Source organism: Phlebotomus papatasi, chromosome 1 (assembly GCF_024763615.1).
Source record: "Phlebotomus papatasi isolate M1 chromosome 1, Ppap_2.1, whole genome shotgun sequence".
In the NCBI taxonomy this organism is placed as follows: Eukaryota; Metazoa; Arthropoda; class Insecta; order Diptera; family Psychodidae; genus Phlebotomus; species Phlebotomus papatasi.
Genome location: NC_077222.1, coordinates 34,752,100 through 34,775,290, shown reverse-complemented (window position 1 = coordinate 34,775,290; position 23,191 = coordinate 34,752,100). Strand labels below are relative to the sequence as shown.

Genomic DNA, 23,191 nt, shown 5'->3' with positions numbered 1-23,191 from the left:
GACTGACAAAAAAACTCTTAAATATACGTGAATATTAAAAAGAGTTCTAAAGAAAAAATTGAGTTATCAATATTGTATCCATTGCAATGTTCAATAAGTTAAATTACTCGAAAAAATTTTAAAGAACTGTTAATTTTTGCAATCGAAACACTAAGCGTTGCTGACTGATATCTTTTCATCAAATCGGGGATGACATTCACAAAATGAATTCTAAATGTAATACATACACCTATAGTAAATAATAAATATACCTTAACGTTGAAATAAAATAAAAAGAAAAAGAGTATTACACCTATCAGATATGTATCTGAATTTCAATAGAATCTTGATAACTGATAATTCAAAAAATAATTGAAGGTTTAATTCTTTGATAATTTATCTATCTATTTAAACAATTAAAAAATAGAAATGTTTTGTCCTTGTTTTTGTTTATGAGAGATTAAAAACGTATTTGTGTTTTTCAAGCAAAATTGCACTAAATTGGACTTGAACTATGGTCCCTCAGCCATCATATTCATCTGACTTGATCCTCCGTAACTTATATCTGTTTTTAAATTTGAAGACATGGCTCACCGGTAAGCGATTTTGGGGGAACTGTATTAAATTTCGACCAGCTTACAATTTCGGCCAATTCTTTTGCTCCTCAAATTTCTAAGAATTTTAAGTTTTTGCATATACTCTAAAGATTATACAATGCAAAAAACATAAATGTTGCTATAACGAACGAGATTATGTGAAAAAAGCTTTAGAAGAATTCCGGAAGGGCAAGTAGTCATGACAATCAAAGTGGCCAAAATATTACCCAAAGCTCTGTCTATATATTTATTCATTTTAAAATGTATTAAGAATAATTTTAGAGAAAACAAAGGCGATAAACTACCTACAAGGTTTCAAGAAATACCCCGCAAAAAGAAGTAACAAAAAATTCAGTTTGTCTTTAAAAATATTTAATTTCAAACTTAAGACTTTGGTGCGGACATGCAACTATGCCGAAATTTGGTGAACTTGCTGCAACTTTTTAACTAAAATTTAGGCCTATATTGGAGAGTTTCTGAAGAACGATTTTCGGACGGGATAAATGTTTAAGAAATTTTTAAACTCGGTATAGTAACTTTAAGAATATTTTAATAGTATTTTTTATCAAGTTTTAATTAGTTTGCCCGGAATTCAACATTGTCCAGAATTTCAAAATTTATAAGAAAAAATCTTTGAAAGATATCGAATTTTCATTTTTTTAACTTATCGTAACATTTTTCTTAGGATACCCAAAGTTCCAAAAATCATTTCAAAAGTTTTAAAAGAATTTGCAATGTTACAAATTACAATAGATATTGGATTTTAAATTCTTATGGTTCCAGCAAACCTTTTAGAAAAAAAAAACATAAAATTAAAATTCTTAAAAGATTTTCATACGTCTGTCTTACCTTTTTGCACTCTTCTTCTTTGAAAATCACACCAAATTAAATTTAGTTCAGTCCAATTCTGAGATCGAAATTGGGTAGACATATGCAAACCTCTTGTAAAGGAAACAGACGCGAATTTTGATTTCATAAAATTATACCGAACTAAAAGGTGTATCGAAGGCATTATATTATTTAAAGTATTTTAGATGATTGAAACACTGCGACCTCTAGCAAAACTGTAGTACACGATTAAAACTCTTATACCTACAAAAAACTATTTTATTGACAGCGTATCCTGTACACCGGACAAATATAATAAAGTTCACTTTTATGAGCATTGTTAAGTTCAATATTAATATTTCCGTTTTATTAAATAAATTTCAGGATGGCAATGTCATGTAACTTTTTATAAAATTTTCTAAAATAACTATATCACTTCAATAAGCTTTTGTTTTGTTTTTGTTATCCATAATAATACTGGGAAAAATATACCCCCAATAAATACCATTAATGTTTTCTATTGAACTTGACCCTTATAATTTTGAAGTATCATTAACCTTCGCACAAGTTATGAGTCATGACGTACTTAAGTTTAATCGCTTAGTATATAATTATGCTATCAAAAAGATAATTTTACACATCATTTGCTTTTAAAATATATTCACTAACTATAACACAAATTTGTATCATTAGCTTTAATAGATTCGGAGACAAATTATGTAAATGCAAATTCATGACACTATATGTTACAAATATATTTGTGTATTCTATTAAAAATGTATTATGCTTTGTGTCTAGGGCAAACATTTTAGCATTAAAACATTATGGGGTATATCACGGGGTGGATTAGTAAATGAAACAATAGCTAAATCGGGTCATGTTGCCAACGATAAAAGAAGGGCACTGACCCATATGAAAGATGGGTGATGGAGAGAAAATGTCTATGAGTATTGCTGTTTAATTTAGGAAAAAGCTTTTAGCATTTTTATTTGAGTGGGAGGATGGTCTTCCATTTTCGGCCACATATATACGAAAATCATGCTGCGATAAATCGATAATTTGTATGAGATGGACATGAATAGGGTGAGAATTGTCGAAGGTGTTCCATTTCCGGGAAAAAAAGGCCAAGGAGAGGAAACCCTTTGCCAATAGGGCTGAATGGATGATAAAGGCTATTTTTTTCTTATGGATATATGTACACAGTACTTGTATCGCAATGAGTTGGAAAATCGAATGGATAGGGTGAGGCAACAATATGAATGAAAAACTTCCTGGTTATGTCGGTTTTGGACGAATTGGATTGAAAGTACAATCATGACCGTAAACCAACATAATTAATATGCACCCCTTTTTTTATTTGAAGAATAATTTCACTTGATGGTGTATACTTAATACACATGCTTCGTGTAGGAAAGTGATAGTGATGGAGCCACATTTTGCAAAATAGGGAGGGAGATTACCTTGAAGAAGGGACAGGGGGTTAGGTCCGATGTTTTTAAATGTGGTGAATAAATCCATAGAGATAGAAGTTCAGCACGTTTCTCGCTTTACGAGGTTAAAGTGATAAATTACAGCATTTATTTTCTTAATCTACAAATTATATCGGGAATTTCTAATACGAGTTCTTTTTTTTCTTTGCTATGTAAATGTGATTCTAGTCTTCTGCATCTTTCCATTTGCCCAATCAGCCTTTATCATATCGGCACATTTTTCACCAATCATAAATGAAACAGCATTTGTATGACCGGTAATTGGATGAGGTATTATACTATTGTCAGCAACACGGAGTCTTCTGATTCCATGAACTCGCAATTCAGGATCAACAACTGTGGATCTATCCCATGATGGTCCCATTCGGCAAGTACTGACCTGATGATGAAGGGTGGCAGATAAAGTCCTAATTGAACATCTCCAGTAGTTATCGGTGCCAAAATGTAGATGAGCACAATTTGGCAATGGTGCATCCCATATTCTCGTCCCGATTGCCCTCATGGCAGGTGTTTGGGCTATTCTTATTGTTTCCTTGGTGGCTTCTAAAAGAATTTCGAGATCTTCTTCATGTTGGAAGTAGTTGGGATAGAATTTAGGCCAATGAAAGGGATTTTTATCTTGTAATCTAATTTGTCCATAGGATTTAGGGCGAAACTGCATGATAAATGCTGACCAGTGATCCGTAGGTAGGGTTTCAAGGGGTTTGAAGACAGCATCGTAAATATCCTTTCGAATGTTCATTCCCCTTGCAACTCCTGTACCTTCGTCTGAAGCTAAGCTTCCCCCAAGTGTGATAATCTCAGCATCTGGCCAATCTGGTGGATCCCTACTGTTTGGTGATTTATAGAAGGTTAGGGCTTCAACTCCGCCGATCATTGTAAAGGGTCCCCTACCAACAAGATATTGTTTGATATGGAATAGATTGATTCGGTTTGTGTATACGGTGTATCCTGTTGTGTTGACCAGGAAGACCAGGCCAGCATGACTCATATGATCGTACATGGTTTTACCAACTGGTAGATTTTCCAGCACGGGTATGTCAAGTTCTCTCAAATGATCTTCAGGTCCAACACCCGATAGCATTAGAAGTTGGGGTGAATTGAAAGTTCCGGCTGATACAATAACTTCTCTGGTTGCAAAAGCTTGCCTTGTCTTTTTATTCCTCACATACTCTACTCCATATGCAACTTTTGTTTCAGGATCAATTAGAATCTTTGTGACTCTAGTTTGAATGAGGATCTTGAGATTCGTTCGGGTTTTCATTATGGGTCTGAGAAAAGCACTTGCAGCACTATGACGAACACCACGAAATGTATTTGCTTGGACAAATGATGTTCCTACTTGACTTTCTCCGTTGTAATCGACTTTTCTGTATCCTAATTGACGTGCACCCTTAATGAAAGCCCTAACTGATGGGGTTCGGTATGGCACATATTCAACATTGAGATTTCCACGTCGATTGTGATAGGGTGAATTTTCCAATCCTTTGAGCATCGATCGTTCAGATTTCTTAAAATATGGCAAGACATCAGCATATGACCATCCGTAATTACCTTCCTGTGCCCATCTATCGAAATCACGACGGTTCCCGCGGTTGTAGATCATGTAGTTAATTGAACTTGTTCCACCAAGAACTTTTCCACGAGGAAATGCACATCGTTGATCATTCATTCCTGAGGAATAAAAAATTTCCAATAAAATTAATTGACTAATTGGGTCCAATTAAATGGTTGAGTGATTCTCTTCAATTTTCTAAGAATTTTATTGTTTATTTTTATTAGAAAATCACTTTTTTTACGATTATCGGATATAAGTTTAATTACAATTGTCATGGCTTTATTGAAATTAGAATAAAAGAATTTAAAAAAAAATTGTTGATTTTATTAATCGTTCTTAGAAAGAAATATTTTTTAACGTCGATCAATAAAACAGTCGAAGTCTTTGTACGGTAAGAGATTGTAAGAGATTTAAAAAGAAAGTGAAAAGATAGTAATTGCCTCACCCCAACAAACTCCCGGTTCAGGTTCAGTTGTATATCCCCAATTGGAAGCTGTAGACTGTAGATAGGCCGTTATTAAGGGTACATCGTGAGCAATGGTTTCTAGACCACCAGCTTCGAGTAGGAGGATTTTCCAATTGGGATTTTCAGATAGACGATTAGCCAAAACACATCCAGCCGGTCCTGAGCCCACAATTATGAAATCGTATTCTTTGACGGTTGTTAAAGGTATCGATGTGGGTAGTGAGGGTGACCCTGGAGATAAATATTTTGGGCACTTTTATGTTACATATTCCGTAATAACACCAATGCAATGGTCACTTTGGAAAGTGAATTAATCGTGTGAAGATTAAAAAGAAAAATTTGGTAGGGGAAAGTACTCTCCTTTCGAACGTTCATGTCTTCGAATAATGTGAATTTCTTTTGTTTTTGGTAAGAGATGTACACTAAATTATAACGGAATTATCAACAATTGATGATAAGCCGGCTAATATTTAATAGAAATGTGTAAGTCAGCTAGGAAAACTAAAAGAAAATTCACCTTATTCGAAGGCATGAACGTTCGAAGGGAGAGTACTTTCCCCTATATCACTTTTTTTTTTAAAGAAATTTCATCTTACCGTAGAGTGTGTGGGGGTAGTCAGAGATAACTCCGGCATATTGAGAGATGTTCTGCATGAGATTTGTGTAGTGATTGATGGAATTATCCAGGGTGAATCCATAGGTAGTTGGTGTATAGGCAGGTGGTTTATAGGGATTAAAAAAGTGAATTGATACACCACATTTCACCAAAAACACTTGCAGACAAAACAATTGAATCCAAATATTTCTGATATCACGAAATATTAGCCACATTGTCGGAAGTTAAATGTACTAAGCACGAATGATACAAAGAGATGAAATGCAAGAAATCACTGAATCACGCACACCTCGTACTCACGTTCATCCGCCTCGGTGGGTGAATTTTGAGCGACAAAACATGCAATCTGGGCCACCAGAAATTAACCGTATCGAAGGTATATAACGATATAAATTCAATGGTGGTGGCAGTGTAACTTGGAATGGGGAGTGATTGGTGATTTCAGGTGCTAAGTGGAGTTAGCTGAAGAACTTGGGTCTGACTTTGGTTGTGTCTCACGAAGAAATGACCAAAGTCCCGTTGGGTATTCTGTGGAAGAGCTCGCAATTCCTTAAGCTGGCAACATATTATATTTTTTTTTATTAACAAAAAGACTAGTGGAAATGGCAAGGCAATAAACTTAGCTTCCTCAGCAAACTTACACACCAAGAATGGCTCAGTGTTGTTCTCAAAAATATAAAACAAAAGTTAAACAAGAAGAAAGAGAAAGAAAGACGTATGTGGCTCAGGTGGTGGAAATGTAAGGTGGTTCAGGAGGAAAATTCAGAAAGACTTGCAGTGCTAAAAATCACTTGTAGTTGACCTGTTTGGTTTTCACAATTGTTTCATAAGTAAAATACAATTCATAATTTTATTTAACCAACGTGTGGAATAATCAAGATTAATAGATAGAGGGAGTTATATGATTAATTTGTGAAAATTAATTATTTGACCTAATAAAAAGTCTTTTTATTAATTTACCAGAGATTTATTTGTATTTCCTGTAATTAAAGAATAATTCTTGGAGGAAGTGTTCAAGGAGGTAGAGAGAAGTGACCTTTTCGATACATATTCCCGATGGAATTGTGTTTTGAACTATCGTTTTGCCAATTTTATAATGATTATAAAATAATTTCTATACTTGAAAATTAATGGATCAGAACTATAGTTCTGTCAGCAGCGAAAAGGAGAACATCTCAGAAATCCGTTAGTTCATAACAAATTCCACTGACTAGTATTAGCTGGTGTATCAAGAACTTTCTACCGCGTGTTTGCAAAAAAAGTGTTTAAGAATTGATTATACCGAGATATCTAAAAGGTTTAACTGAACTGCGTGCTCTTTGTATAAAATGAAGAGTTTAAAGAAGTTACTCTTTTTTTTGAGAAAGTTGTGATGCAATATTAATTTTGCTAATAAATTTGTTATTAAAGTATACATTTGCATTGGATTTATAAAAAAAAATACATTATTTCGATTTCACCTTCACTCAAATTAAAAGTTGTTATACCTTTACCATTGCAATAACTGTTCCAAAAGTTAAGAAAAATGAATAAGTAAATGGAGAACTTGTTTATCTTTTGAACAGATCTATCCACTAAATGCTATCGCAGGTTTTAACTTCTATAATATATTTTTTTAAGTTGATATGAAAGTAATTTGACAAAAGAGAAAAAGCGACTATGCAGCTAATTTTGTAATGAGTTAAAATGTTATGAATAAAAGGGCAACGAAGTGTAAAAGACTTCGTTGAATAGGGTGGAGTAAGTACTTTTGGCCACTTTTAGGTTTCATGTGCTTGTAATTTTTATAATCTTTATTAAAATAAAATGAAATTTTGTACAAAGATACCTTAAAGCCGTTCCTTCCTAATAATCCATGAGAATTCCCAAAATTTTTTGGATATTTTAGTCAAAAATGCATTTTATGCAACTATGCATGTTTCAGTACTTTTGGCCACTTTGTAAGCACTTTTGGCCACTTGTTTCCAATAGAATTTTAATAAAATAACAGAAGAAATAGCTTTCAAAAACTTTCACAAATACACAGCACAAGTCCTATTCTTATTTAACACCAATTTTATGTGATTATTAGAGTATTTTAAACGATTTTTTGCACATTTTCTGTTTGATGTAAAAATCAGTCAAAAGTCACGATTGTTTTTACTGAAATCCGCGAGGTGCGCCACGTGTAAAATGTATGGGAAAATGAATGGCCAAAAATATTTACACAGCCGAAAAAAGTAAGCTCTTTTAGCCACATTCGATTTTCATTTAATTTGTTAGAAAATCTTATTAGGGATGATATCACAATAAAATTTAGTTAATTAAGAAATGGACTTTCATTGAATAACATCAAATAATTTCATCAAAAATTTTAAATAATGCAAAACAATTTATCTTAACATTAACAAGTTTCTTAAGAATCCCATGTTTTTTTAGTGATTGTTTACCTTGTCGAGAATTTCTTTCAATAACTTAGAATTAATCAAGTCGATATACAAAATCAAATATGGTTTTCTAATTCGTTAGATTAGAGTTCATGAAATGAGACCCATTTTCCTGTTCTAAATAAACTCATAATTGCCTTACAATGTGATTTTACTTTAGGTGGCCAAAAGTGCTTACATGGCCAAAAGGGCTGGCTCTACCCTACTCTATATTTAAAATTCCGCAATATGTTTTAAAATTTAGCTCTGAATCATGCTTATTTAATACTTTTTCTCTATAGGATTATAGTTATGCCCAATGCACAAAAATTTTTGTTTGTAAACATATTTTCAAAATTTTCCATGAGAATGAGCGAGATGACTAGATCTAGATCTCACTAACTCTGATTGAAATTTCAAAAATATGGCCTCAATTCTGAGACCAAGATCAAGATCAAGATCAAGAAAATTTCAAGATTTTGGTATTCTGAAATCAAAAAATCAAGATCAAAATACAACATAAAATTAATTTTTCTAATTTATACGGTGAAATTTCAATAAATTCGGCAAAGAAATGAAGATATTTGTCAGAAGTAACGTGTCGTTGAGTGTGGAAAATCTTGAAATCTCGGTTCTTTGCTAAGACATTTTAAGTTCCATTAATGTTTCGCGTCAGAATATGAAATCTTGATCTTGGTCTCAGAATTGAGGCCCATGTTTACTAAACAAAACTTATTTTGCGTTGGGCAATAATATGATCCAAAATACTATTCGAAAAATCCAAAACAGTTCTTGACTGATTTTTTTTTTAGTTTATCGATCTTTTATAACCTAATGGTTAAACAATAAAACATATGTGTTGTGCAGAGTCATAATATTTGGGATATGGTGTTGAAGAATTTCCGAAATATTATAATATTTTAAAATAAAACAAAATATTCTTAATTAAACAAGAAAACAAGAGGCTTGAATGAATGACCGATAATTTAGCCTGACTAACGGGTTTTATTTCTAAAACATGGAAAAATTTTAAAGTGTCTCAAACATCTCCGCTCTTCACTATCTGCCTGAAAAATCGATGATATTAATTCACCTATAAAAATTGTGTAAATGATTCATTATCGAATCGAACTAATTCCAATTACTGAGGCATTTTTATACCTTTCTAATGAATGCAATCTTGATCAAAATAGATAGATAATCATGCTCCAGTGATTCTAATTTGAAGTGTTTGTCTTAAAAATTTCAAAGGCAATCATAAGTATTCTCTTAAAATGGCGATATGTCTAGCTAACTATAGAAAATTAAATTTGTAAATCGTAATTTTGTGAAATTTACGAACAACTTAGTCGTTTTAGAAATATATTTAAAAAAGCGAAAAAACAAACTTTGGAAAAAATATATGAATGAAAAAAAATGTCTGTATTGCTTATTTCTGAGTTAACCGGTTACCACATAGAATCATATCTAAAAGCGTCATCTATGACTCAATACCAAAATAGGATAATTTTATGAAAATAATGATACTTTAATAAAGTGGCTAAAAATGAGGGAAATAGGGGGAGTGCTTGTAATTTAGGACAAGCATCAATGTCAAAAGTTTGAAGTATGATATTTTCATTACAAATTCAAGTTTTTTTATTACTTTTTTCAAGAGTGTTGTTTAGATATTTGTAAAGTAGTTTATCGTCTTTGTTTTTATTAAAATGAATCCTATTAATTTTCAAAATGAATAAAAAATATTGACATTAATTTGACTGTGACTTTGGACACATTGCATGTAATTCGGAATACATTGCTTGTAATTTTGGACAGCTGATATTTCGTATAATAGGACTCCCATTTTCGTCAATCTTAAGAACCCAATTTACGAAGTCCTTTTTCTGTAGATGTCCCAGGGGTTCTGGAAACTTTCCATTAGAAATGTCATGTATATTTTTACAATTCTGAGGATAAGGTATGACCTTTTAACCCCTCGTAATCATCCTCAATCGACTCACAACCGAAGAGATGGCAAGGTGGCCACCTAGGTTCCGGAAAAACACCAGAATTCTCTTGTAAATTTTAATTTACTTCACTAATACATTTCTATTTCATTTTCCTTTAAACTTAACTCAAAACTCCAAACTCAACTCCAAACTTTTTAAACTGCAAACTGTAATATTGCACTCTCTTATGGTAGTAATTATATGTGGTGCTCGCAAGAATTATAGCCTAAAAGTGAAAAAAAAATGCGGAAAATTGCATATTAAATTGCAAGAATATTTTTCATTAGTCAATGACAATACTCATGAGAAATTATTTATCTAAATGTTATTAGGCTGGGTATAGTTCATTACTATTTAACAAATAACTCTTAAAAGTGTTTGAAATTGCCCCACTTTCCCCTACTTAATTTTAGAGTTCGTTAATTTTTTTGAAGAGTGAAAAATTATAGTTTAACATTAGAGGACAGCCCCTATCTGTTAGTGACACATTATTTTTATGAAAATAAATTGACTAAACTTGTACCTGCTGAATATAATGGTCGTCTATAAAGAAAGTTATCAAACATTTATGCCATTTTTTACATGTAATCTCCATAGTTGAAATAGCGTGTCAAGTCTTTGGACAGGTGGATTTATTTGTAGGTTTCTCTACTATAGATTCACATAGTAATATTTTTATGCGGTACGTTATGTACTGCAATTGCTCTAGGCAATAAATTGAACATTTATTGTTTCATCGAGTATTAAATCATTTTTATCCTATATTAATAGTCACTCTCCGACCAAAATACTAATTTCAGAAATTGGTAAACACCAACTGTGTATCAATTTTTATGGACTTTTCCTCTCCACCTTATGCACATTATTTAAACGTATCATAAATTAAAACCCATTGACTGATTGTAATTTCCATAATGAGTCTGTACGTAATGTATAGCTAAAGTGGTGGATAAAAAATATTCTCTCATTGGATGTTCTATGATTGTGTTGAATAATAATAAGGTAGGGATGAGGGTATGGCGATTAATTGGAGTTAACATGATAAAACCATCAATAGTTGATAAAATGCTTGGCAATCGGGAATGGTTTCCTATAGTATTATTATTGTGGTAATTGTGAAGTAATTGTTGGCAACAAAGTTTGAAAGTTACGTCAAAGAGACTCTTGTTGAGTTCAATCCAAAATTTTTAATCTCCAAACAGGGGTAGAAAAGCATCCTAACTTTGAGGAGTGTTCGAATATGTGACATTTAAATTTTTAGTAAAGCGTAATATCTAGCCATATGAAATGGAAAAGAACCATGCTTACAAGCTCGAAGTTTTCCAAAAGTCTTTTTTTTATTTCTTAATAATAGGTATTTATTTAAAATATTTATCGGTTTATAACAGATTGAAACTGTACTAAACTCTAAGATTATTCAATTTTGTGGATAATTACGCCTTCTAGAGCTGCTTAATCTTTGACTTTCAATGAAATGGAGTAGATCAAGGGCTTGGTAGCCTATGGAAATGTCCCCCTAGACAACTTTTAAATCAGTGTTTTATAAATGAGCGGTAAAAAATTTAATTTGGTCAGTAAAAAGTCAAATTCGAACAAGCTCTATTTTGAATTTTAAAAGTAGTGAAATTATCATGAAAACCAGAGTACCTGGTTTCCCTCTTGATGAGGGGGCAGGGGTTGGGCGGAAAAAGACACGTTTTATAAGACGTTATTTGTCAGGAGAATCTCTGTATATAACTCCCTTTGCTGTGAAGCCCGTAGGGCACTACGGGGAATCCAGAGACATTTCCAAATTGAGCTTATGGCGCTTTTCCAATGAAAAATGAACATTTTTTTTAGCACTTTACTGTTCTCAAGTGCTTTTGCATTATCGATTTTTTGTATTGGTTCCTGTCACTGTTTTCCCCAGTGTTAGCCACGTTCTAAAACCGCCAAATAGTCGTGACAGGAACCAACTCAGAGAAAAATCGATATTGTAGAAGCACTTGTGAAAAGTAAAGTGCTAAAAAAAAACATGTTCATTTTTCATTGGAAAAGCACCATTAACTTTTATTAAGATCTCATTTTTGATATTTTTTTTTTTAAATTGTAAACATTATATTAATACAAAGTAATTTAATATACTTTGCACACACTTGTAAGAAGGTTGTATCCTGTTTATTGTTTTTTTATGCCCAGCGTTCAATAACTTTTATTTTGTAAACATGTTTTTGACATTTCATTGAGAGTAAGTGAGATCTAAATCTAGCATCTCACTCTCTTTCATAGTAAGTTTTGGAAACATGTTTACAAACAAAAGTTATTGTGTGCTGGGTATTATAAATTAAATTGAATTGAAAGAGGCAAATGGAAAATGAAAAGTTTTTTTTAGATTCTTTAGATCCCTTAAGTTTTTTTTTAATTGGGTCTTCTTCTATGGAGATATTTTTTTACTGACCAATATTTAATGATGAAATTTAATTATTTACTATACATTTCATTTTTGCTTTTTAAAACTCGTTAGAAAATTTTTAAATTATGTGCACTATTTGCAAAGCGAAAAATATATCTCAAGGATGCAAGGTTTGATTTATATAAAACTGGGTAAACGATAAATATTTGTATTTTTTTAAATCATAAAAATTATAGTTAACCACCTTAGGGGTGAAGTCCGTATTACGAAAACTCCAAGTTATAAAAAGTAAAGCAAGTAACTTTCTGTTAATTTTAGGATACCATGAATTTGCATTTGTAGATATCCGTCAAGCTTAGATTAATACCCTTTTATCATTTTTTTTAAATTTCAATAGTTACATATTAATTGACAATTGGATTAGCGAAGTTTATTTCTGCCTTCAATAAAAAATAAATAAATATTACGGAAAATTTGCAAGATATAGTTGCACAAAAATGCAAACATTAAACTTATCATAATTCACAATAAAACTTTCCTTATGTAATTTTTCAAATGTATGCATTAAATTTCCTGATAGCATTTTTTTCTTATTTCTGTCTTGTAGCGCGTGCAACATAAATTTTGCTCGTAAATTCCGATTGCATGGCTGAGATAGTGAACATGGTGATTGATGCAATAGCGTCTCATGTAACGATTTTTGTATTATTCCTTTGAACATGATTGTAACCTTGCACTAAAGTGGTCTTTTACTAAGCACGTCATCAAATTAACTTTTTTTTGTAGGGCAGTTGGTTTTATTACAGCTTGGTATATTGTTGTTTATATTTAAACAAAAAAAAGTATGGCAAATTTTTTCGTTGAATGAGTCAAAATAATTCTCTCTATCCATTACTGGTATTGTCGAATGTACTGAGAAAAGCAACAAATTTCTTGTCTGCAGACAAATTCTTGTGAAACAGCAAATTTTCGTCTGGTAATTCAGGTTTCGCTTCCTTTTGAGCAGCTGAACTTGACCTTTGTGTCAACAACGGAGATCATTGCACGGATGACTAAAAACTTTTGTTCTCACCAGCAATTTCTCTTCGAAAGATTAATTTTCGAAAAGGACAAAGGCGTCTTCCAGCTTCATAATTGTACGTAGTTCATTAAACTTTTGCCACAAAGTTTATTTGGAATACCTACCATTCATTATGAACAATGTCAGACACATGGAATGTGATGGCTTTTGCTTTTGGTTACACGATAGAAATGACACTTTTCTGTCTACATATAATTAATTTTTGAGTGGTGTTAGAAAATTGACCTAGAGAATTTTTATGTGAAATATAAAATTATAATTAGGCATCAAATTCAAGAGAATCAGAGATTGAAATTTGAAGGTCTGGCATTTGATAGTGAAGAAATCTCTCCATTCATCTTATTTGAAATGAATGATAAGTCCAGACAGTGGGGATGATGTTTAATATTTACCATAAATTTATTAAAATTTTAAATGAATTAACCCTTACATTCCGATTGGGGTATTATGACCCATAGAACTTTTTCTCTCGTTAGCATTATTTATGTTTCATTTTTATTATTTTGCAACGAAATAATATTTATCATTAAATTATTGATACAAATAAATATGCAAGGGAAACTCGAGACAAAAAGTAACATAACATTATGTTTTCTTTCACAAGCTTCAAGAACACCTGAAATGTTTGTAATCAGTAGGGAAAGGCTTTCAGGCTTCGCAAACACTCTTCTGGATTCGAACACTCCATACTTTTTTCATATTTCTTTAATGATTTTGATCTAATAGCAATATATTTTAATAGCTAGTATTAAAAGTCACACATTTCCTGAAAAACTTAGGTCAGATTCATTAAAAGAACCTAATGAAAATAAGAAGTATTCAAAGCTTGAAAGTCTTCCCCTGCATTGTTGTAGAAAGCCAGTGATAAGCCTAGATTAGCTTATAGAGGTGCGATTCCTTCATTGCAAATTTGGATTGTGGCAAACTCTAACGATATTTATAAATAAATAATGCAAATTTCCTTTAATAATTCTTTATAAAACTATAAATAAACTAAAACTAAACTATAAATAATTAAAAATAAAAAAATAAGGCATTTAGAGGTATCAGAGCAGGATGTCTTCTATGGCAAAAATGTAGTCCTAAGTGGAGTCTATTGTGTGCTGAAGAGAGTACATTAATATTTAGTTTAGTTTAGTTTATATAATTTTTCAAAAGTTGCTTTCTTAGGTCATTTTTGAGAAATTTTAGTTTGATTTTATTTTTTCGCCCTCAAGGATTTTTTGCAAAAATATCACATAACTTTCAAGTTGAAGCACAACTACTTACCTTTCCAACGGATGCCCATTTGTTAAGTTCTGTACACTAGAACCGGAGGAATAATTGGTAATATGTGACAAAACAGCAAAAACAAAAAAAAATTAATTAAAGAAAATTGTGACGTATAGGAGAAAAACCAAGAACAGATTCTTGATCAGGGGACTCGACTCTACCAAACGTACCATGTGAGATCCGCGTGCCAAAAAAAAATGTCAATTTGTTGCATAGTGTTATAGGTTTCTATGAATGAAATGATCATTATGTAACTTCTCCTTGAAAATTCGTGAAATCACTAGGGCTAATTTTGAGATAAACAAAAAAAACACGTTGGAGGAGTTGGTGGGTGGTTGGTGGTTTAGATTAGATAAAAGGACTCGCTTCTTGCTTGGAAATGTTTTTTTTATTAGGTGTCACCAAAGATCAGAAGTCAATATCTTTTACCCGTTTTTGCGTATAAGCTTCGGCACAGTTACAGGTTGAAAAGAAAGATTGCTCTATAATTTAAATACAAATTCTAATGAAAGATTTTCTTAATAATAAATTACTTTACTCAAATTTCCAAAAATAAACACAGGAGTTCCATGACATTTTAAGAATTCGAGATTATGGCATTTTTGGGATTTTGGCGTTAGGGATTTTGACGTTAGGGATTTTGGCTTTTTCGGGTTTTTGATCAGAATCCGTTTAGAACATATTTCTGATTATAAAAATGTTCAGTTGGTAGAACCGGATCTAGCCCTATGTAACACACAATAGCCGTACTCACTATGGCGTTGTTATCTCGTAATCTCCGTAATCTGTAATCTTGTTACAATTTTCCATTCATAAAATACATTACGAGAACATAACGAGATAATGGACTCTGGGGTGCGTAATCTTGTAATCTCGTAAAATTTTTTTTTGTTAAGTACTAGCAGCTAACTTCATGCATTTCCGAAAGCTTTCGGGGCTTTCAGAAAAAGCTAAAATTGAATGAGAAATGACATAACCTCAGAATTTGTGCAGTGTTTTGGTTTGAGTCGGTCATCAAAAAAAAAAATTCATAGGGTAAAAATTGTAATTTCGTAGGAAGTCAATTTCTTACCTGCCTTACTTAAACATTCACATCCAAAAGATCGCAGTTTGCCTCCTGCTCCAAGAAATTAATAAAACGCTGTTTATTGTACTTGCGACTCATTGTGACGACAAACACCAAAATGTAAAGTAAACAAAAAAACTTAACAAGATTACGAAACGTCAAAGTGACTATTTTGCCACTCACGATGATGGTCTTAACAGCCCTTTACAGATTACAGATTACAAGATAACAACGCCATAGTGAGTACGGCTAATATCCATGGTTTTCGAGGTTTTTACATTCAGGATTTTGGCATTCATTATTTTGACCCTAACGAGATTTTGGCTTCTAATGATTAGTTTTTCGGAGTTTTGACCCATTCGGGATTTTGGCTAATTCAGAATTTAGTCTATTCACAATTGAGACGCTCAGAGCAGAAATGGGCTGTTTTAATAAGGAAATGCATACAAAGAAGACCACTTCTGCTCTGTGCGTCTCAATTTCGAACCATTTGGGATCTTGGCTTTCGCGATTTTGGCCATTTCTGGATTTTGATTTTCGGGATTTTGACTGAGACCCATTTTAAGAAATATCATTTTTCTTATAAAATAAATGACCATAGGGTAAGACGGGGTAATTTGGAATCCTGGTTAATTTGAAAGTTTGAGATTTGCTAACAGTTCTAAATGGAAAAAGGATAAAACAACGAACTAGTACTTTCGAATGTAAAGTCTTGTACTTCTTTGTGACTTTCTTTTCCTCTTTGGCTATCTGATACAGTGAGAAAATTTGAAAATTCCAAAATAAGCATGATTCCAAATTACCCCATCTTACTCTATTCTGTAAATTATATTTTAATTCAACTGTAATTAATTAATAAGCTTTGAATTAAGTTCAGCTTTATGAGAAATTATTGGATTTTTTTTTTTTTGAAAAGACTTTTATTGGATTTTGGTTTGAAAGTTACGTTAGGAAAAATCGACTTTTCACAAGCCTGACAATAGGGATGTTGGATATAGTTTCCCGAAATGTCATTTTAAATATTGTAAAAAGAAAATAAAAACTAACGATTACCTTTTCCGTAAAATCAAAAGATATTTTCTATTTTTGTAATCTGTTCACTAGAATAGCCGTACTCACTATGGCGTTGTTATCTCGTAATCTCCGTAATCTGTTATCTTGTTATAATTTTTCCTTTATAAAATACATTACGAGAACATAACGAGATAACGAGATAACGATATTACAAGATAACAGCGCCATAGTGAGTACGGCTAATAATTTTCAGCGTTAATGGGTTAAAAAAACTTGTCTATGCATTAATGTTCATAAGTTAATAAAAAGTTTTTTCTAGAGTATAATACTATGTCAAAATTTTTAGGGCTTGGGTGATCTGTTTAAAAATTTAAATATTTAATCCTATGTTAATGAAGTGATTGTGTAAACTTTGGTCGATGGTTTACCTTCGCCAAATCGAGTTATACCAAATCAATATCTTGGCAGTTCGCCAATTTTTGGTAACATATCGTATAGAAAATATCTTTTGATTTAATTCAATAAATGGAATATATACGTATTAAACTATAAATTTTCAATAAATGCAATGTATTGTTTCTTTTTCAATTGCTTGAATTTGTCAAACTTTTGATTCATTGCTTAATGCATAATTGGCAATCAATGTATGAAATGTCTTGTGGAAATGAATTAGTAATACATAAAAGACAAGTTCAAGTTTGCACCATAAATAATGCAGTGAAATAAATATATATATATTTTATACAAAAGAATGTGTCTCTGTGTTTGGGAAAGTCATACGAAAATTATGAATCACGTTTTATTGCAAAACACTTGCATTATTTGTTGGTCTGGGAAATTTTTTAAATATACAAATCTAAAGTCATTGTCAGTGTTGTCAAAATAAGTGCATCCTGGGGGCGTGGGTGAGCGGAAATATATTTGTTTTTGGTTATGTGCAAAAATAAAACTTTATTAATTACTTTTTCAGCATATTGAATGATATTGATGGAATAAAAATTATAGTTTACCTTCTTTTTTTTCTTCTTCTTCACTGAGACACTGAGCATGAGGCTTAATTTTATAATTAAATTTTATACCTTGGCTCTATTTTCTCACTTTTTCTTACCTCATTAATATCATGGTAGTTTTTTTTTTAGAGAAATATTTCATGATGAATATGTGCGTTAGGTATTATTTGTGGCAATGATTATTGTTTCATTTGTAATTTAAAACAAGATGCTTATCACAATACATCGTGTCTTATTTAAATTGTTTTAAGTTTTAGATTTTGCGAGAGAAAGGAAAAGTGTTTTTCGTTTTTTAAATAGTTTTTTTTTAATATATTATATCCTCCGTATTATGTCACATAATTTGCTATATGATAAATATCTTCTGTTAAATTGCAAATGCTATCAATCCATGTAAGAATGAAAGAATGTTTTTTAAGATAAATAGAAGAGGGAAGATTTATTTCTATTTGGCTTAGAACTTGTTGAAGTAGCGACTCAATCTAAAGAGACAGAACTAGGTCAAAACACTAGAGAAGAATTTTTGGTAAATGAATTATTGATTGGTGAATGACTGAGGTAAAAAAAGTAACTGTACATAATGTACGTCTGGCAAGTGATGGCAAATCAAAGCTTGAGAAAAAATTGCATGTCTTGAAAAATAAGATTCTGAAAGCAAAAAGTTCTCAATAAGGAGGAATTCCAAAAGTAAAGACTTGTAAGAACCCAGTTAATTCATCAAAATTCTCTCAAAGACTGACGTAAATCAAGATGAAAATTATTTGAGTTGCTGATTCGAAATCTCATTTTGTGTGATTAAATCCCTGCAAGCAAATTTCCTTAATTACCCCCAAGATGATCTTGAATATAAAGAAAAAAAATTCCTATACTGATTTTTCTCGGCGCCTTTGGCTATAAAAAACACCTCAAACTTGAACTCTAGTCTGAAGGGAAAACTGGATTTTTATTGCAATATTGCAACAATGGCTTTAGATTAGAATCAAGTGTGGAATTTATAAGACTATAGAGTATATTTAATTGATCACACAATCAATTATGGACTATTAAATATTAATTTTATTTCTATTTCCATTGTAAAATCTCATACGTTGCTCAGGAATGTTTCTCTCTGACATTTTTTTTTTACATTTAAGCGTTGATAAATTTAATATATTTAATTACAAATTAACGCATTACCTAAATTAATATAAGATACACGTACGAGCACAATATGGGCAATTTAATATTTGCTATTATTGTTTTTCTACTGCTCCTATACCGTATCAATCACATTTGGAGTTTGAGTAAATTAATTATACTTTAAATACTTTGAGATAATTGATTCATATTCTGACTGAGAATGTCTAACTAAAAACTAGTTTTTTCCATTGTCTTTTGCATCTTATATTAAGTTTGTTTTTTGTTTGTTTTTCCTTGACTTTTTCCTTCTATTATTATTTTTTGTCCAAATATGGCAAGTCACTGTGTGGCATAAGGAGCTTTTTTTTGCGAATTATTACACATAATTCCAGTCTTCCTTAATAAAATCAGCCGCACGTTCGGCTATCATGAGTGTTGGACCATTGGTGTGACCAGCAGGAATTTCTGGTATGATACTGGCATCAATGACTCTGAGATTGCTGATGCCGTAGACACGAAGTCGAGAATCTACCACGGCTGTGGGATCACTTGGTGGCCCCATTTTGCATGTGCCGGAATAGTGGTAGATGGTTAATGTTAAATGACGTATCACGCAGTCCCAGTAGTTGTCTGAATCGATACCAAGATGAGCGCATGTTGGCACTGGATGTTCATAATCTATCAATTTGGCGTCTATTCGTGCCAGTGATGGCATCTTTGTTAACTCTTGTACTTTCCGCACGCCACGGAGGACAGTTTTTACGTCTCGTGGGTCAGAGAAGTAGTTGGCATAGATTCGAGGATGGGAGAAGGGATTGTTGTTCCGCAGTGTTATTCTACCCCTGCTCTTTGGGCGTAGAATCATGGGCCAAATTTGAAATCCGTTCTGATTGCGGCGTTCCATGTCATGGTAAATTGTGGCATAGATTGATGTGCGGATGTTGAAATTGTCCCTGTAGATAGAGTCACCATAGAGGGTGCCACCAACTTGGAAGAGTTCAATATCAGGCCATCCATCTGGGTCTGTTGGGTTGTCAAAGTCATAAAATGCCACAGCTTCGCAGGCTCCAATTGATGAAATTGGACCTTTTCTTGTTGATTCGTATCGCAAGAGATTGGGTATTGTTGCAATATTTTCAATAAACATTGAGGTAATGTTGACTGTAAGGGCTACAGGGACTGCTGTATGATCCATGAGATTGTAACCAACAGCCAAGTCCACTAGGGGTTTAATACCATGCTCACGAAGATGATCACCTGGCCCAATGCCGGATAACATCAGCAATTGGGGTGAATTTATAGCTCCAGCTGATATAATCACTTCTTTTCTCGCAAATACTTGATATAGTTTCTTATCACTGACAAATTCAACACCATAGGCTCTCTTGGTTTGTGGATCTATTAGGATTTTTGTGACAAAACTCTCCTTTTTGATGTGTAAATTTGACCGTGTTCCTCGAATAGGATAAATATATGCCACATTTGAACTCTTTCTGAGGCCATCTTCTGTGGTTGTTTGAAAGTATGAATATCCAATTTGAGTTGGTCCATTGTAGTCCACGTACGATGCTCCATTCTCGAGACCAGCTTTGATGAATGCTTTGGCAATTTTTGTGTGCCAATTTGGGTAGGAGACTGACATAGGGCCATTGGTTCCCAAATATCCTGGCACGGCGTCTTTTATGAAGCTTTTTTCCATCTTTTGAAAGTACGGATGGACGTCATTCCAGCTCCAGCCGGGATTTCCCATGTTTGCCCATCGATCGTAATCACGACGATTACCGCGTGTATAAATCATATAATTGAGCACGCTGGAGCCCCCCATGACTTTTCCACGTGGCCACTTGCATTGGTTATTGTACATGGCCAGACACGAGATGTTAGATCTCTCAGTCTTGTAGTGCCAATCGGCATTTGTCTGCTGAAGGTAGTGAACAAACATAGGGACATCCATGAGTAGATTTTCCCTTGGACCTGCTTCAAGGAGCAACACTTTCCAATTCTTATTCTCTGATAGGCGATTAGCCAGGACACATCCTGCCGAACCGCCACCCACTATCACAAAATCATATTCCTTATTGATATAGTAATTGTTCTGTTCGTATGACAGTCTTTGACCACCATCTTCGAGGAAATTCTTGATTGAGAATACAGAATCCACAAGGACTTGTCCGAATCCGAATTGGCAAACGGAAAATTCCACAAGGAACACATTTATCAGTATTAGAGATAATCTCCACATTTTTAATCCACTTCACTGGGTTACTATTAATATATTATAAATCTTCACTCATTGCAGTTATTATTTATTTAATTTTTTTGGTTTTCTATCCCGGAAATGGGTGATTTCTGCGTATTTTTTGTACTTAGAATAAAGTTCATCTTCACTCTGCGCAACTGTTTAATCGTAAATGTCACACATTATTCACAAATTTAATGGGAGATGATGAAAATGCATATAAAATATCAATGAATTTTTTTTTTCATAAATAACCATACACTTATCGGGACAATCCGGACTTTTCCGTGACTACCGCAAGAATGTACAATGGAAACGATCTAGTCAGTCTGCGAGTTGATGTAGATCTGAGAATGTGGCAGAGTTTTCCCCCGTCTATATTTATAAGATTCTCACGGGCACATGGTGTTGAGAATAAATATCTATATGGAAAAAAAGTGATGCATATTAAATTCGCCACGGAAAGCCCACCATAAGCCTCTTGTACGGTGCTTTTGTGACACTGACCAACGCACACCAATTCGTCCCAAAGTCCTTGGAGGTCATACGAAATGTGCAGGAAACGAGTTTTATGAATTTTTTAATTTTCTGACTAATATTTTTTTTGTATTTTATATTTTTTTCCTCTTCTCAATCTGATCCGAATTTTATGTATATTTTTCTATTACACAATCATTAAGTTGTTGTTGTTTTTTCTTAAGGTTGATGAGTCCATTGATTGGTTTTACATATTTATCTCGATTCACCTTATGTCTTGCAAGAGAACTTGTAGTATTCGGAGTGCTGATCAATTCTTCGATGGACATTCTTCCGGCTTTTTTGGCCGGAAAGATCAGTTTTTGAGTCTGTGTATTGAGTAGCTGCATCTGTGAGGTGGGGGAGAAAAAAACGCAGTTTTGATTGTGTTGGGATTGAAAAAAAAAAGATTAAAATAACGCATATTTTTTCACTTTTATTCGTATTCATTGAAACACACAACAACATTTTAATTTATTTACAGCATATTTTATTATAATAATCTTCTTTTCAAAATTATTCTATGATGTCATTTAGAGTGTTTTATCTATTTTATCACGTACACTGAGATAAATCAATGTGAAAGGACTTTATGTTTATGTTTTTTAATTAGCAAAGTTGAAGGTTCTATCTATGATAGAACTGTAACTTTAAGACTTTTCGTACATGGTAATCCTTTACAAAGAGAATAAATTCGTTTTTAAATATAAATTGTATTTGATTTGTTTTTTTTAACATACATTTAAAATGTAAGCTATGTGTCAATCCTATAACTACGATTGGGGGACTTCTCATTCATGCGGGAATTATTTCTCTTATTTTTATTATTTTATATTGTGCATTAAAAAGATTAATAATGTAAATTCCCCCATTTTCGAGACTGATGACAATTTTGTATTGTACAAGTTTATGCATAAAAATTTTCACTACTTCCGAAATAGCTTTGAAATATAGGTCATGTAAAAATTTGTCTTTTTTAACGACAAAGCTTTGTGATTTTTAATTGAACGACTAAAACATTACTAGTCAGATCTTGAAGTACAACTATTGCATGATTGAAATTAAAATATTTTTAATATTAGTATTCGAAAATGTAGGTACGTATTGGTACAGTGCCCGCTTCGTAATTCGGATGATTGGGTGACAATATGGCAGATGTCCGCTTCATTATCCGGATGGATTTTTTGAATTTGTTCAACGTCTCCAAAATATAATACAAGTTTTTTTTTTATAGAATTAGAATAAAAGTTTTAAAGAAGATTAAAAAGACATAGGGTAAAGTGGTACAAGTTGGACAATGGTACAATTTGGACAGGGCTTTTTGTCTTGATAAATTTAGTACTTCATTTTTATTTGTATATTTTTAATGCTTTAATTTTATAATTTGGTTCCTTGTGCTTAAAAACAAATTATGTACTGTATTTATTACGAAAAGAGCCATGTCCAAGTTGTACCGGCAAATTGTCCAACTTGTAACACTAATTCCAAATTATATCACTTTACCCTAATTAGAGAATTCTATGCTATTATACTTCATTTGTTAAACAAAAACATCA

At 32.4% G+C, this 23,191-nt stretch overlaps 3 protein-coding genes across 6 annotated transcripts in view; 1 reads left to right on the top strand and 2 right to left on the bottom strand.

Moving 5' to 3' along the window:
• The window catches only part of LOC129798925 (flotillin-2), a 217,030-nt gene that overhangs the window by 7,690 nt on the left and 186,149 nt on the right, over positions 1-23,191 (top strand). The gene's annotated exons all lie outside the window — the stretch shown is intronic.
• Positions 2,941-6,059, bottom strand: LOC129798909 (glucose dehydrogenase [FAD, quinone]). Its single transcript, XM_055842400.1, has 3 exons — positions 5,514-6,059; positions 4,897-5,148; positions 2,941-4,567 (listed from the first exon to the last, which is right to left on the bottom strand). Exons 1-3 carry the CDS (start codon positions 5,746-5,748, stop codon positions 3,042-3,044), a joined length of 2,013 nt encoding a protein of 670 aa, XP_055698375.1. The 5' UTR covers positions 5,749-6,059; the 3' UTR covers positions 2,941-3,041.
• Positions 18,043-21,471, bottom strand: LOC129798918 (glucose dehydrogenase [FAD, quinone]). The gene has a single exon (XM_055842420.1). The coding sequence runs from the start codon at positions 21,120-21,122 to the stop codon at positions 19,257-19,259; it is 1,866 nt and encodes a 621-aa protein (XP_055698395.1). The 5' UTR covers positions 21,123-21,471; the 3' UTR covers positions 18,043-19,256.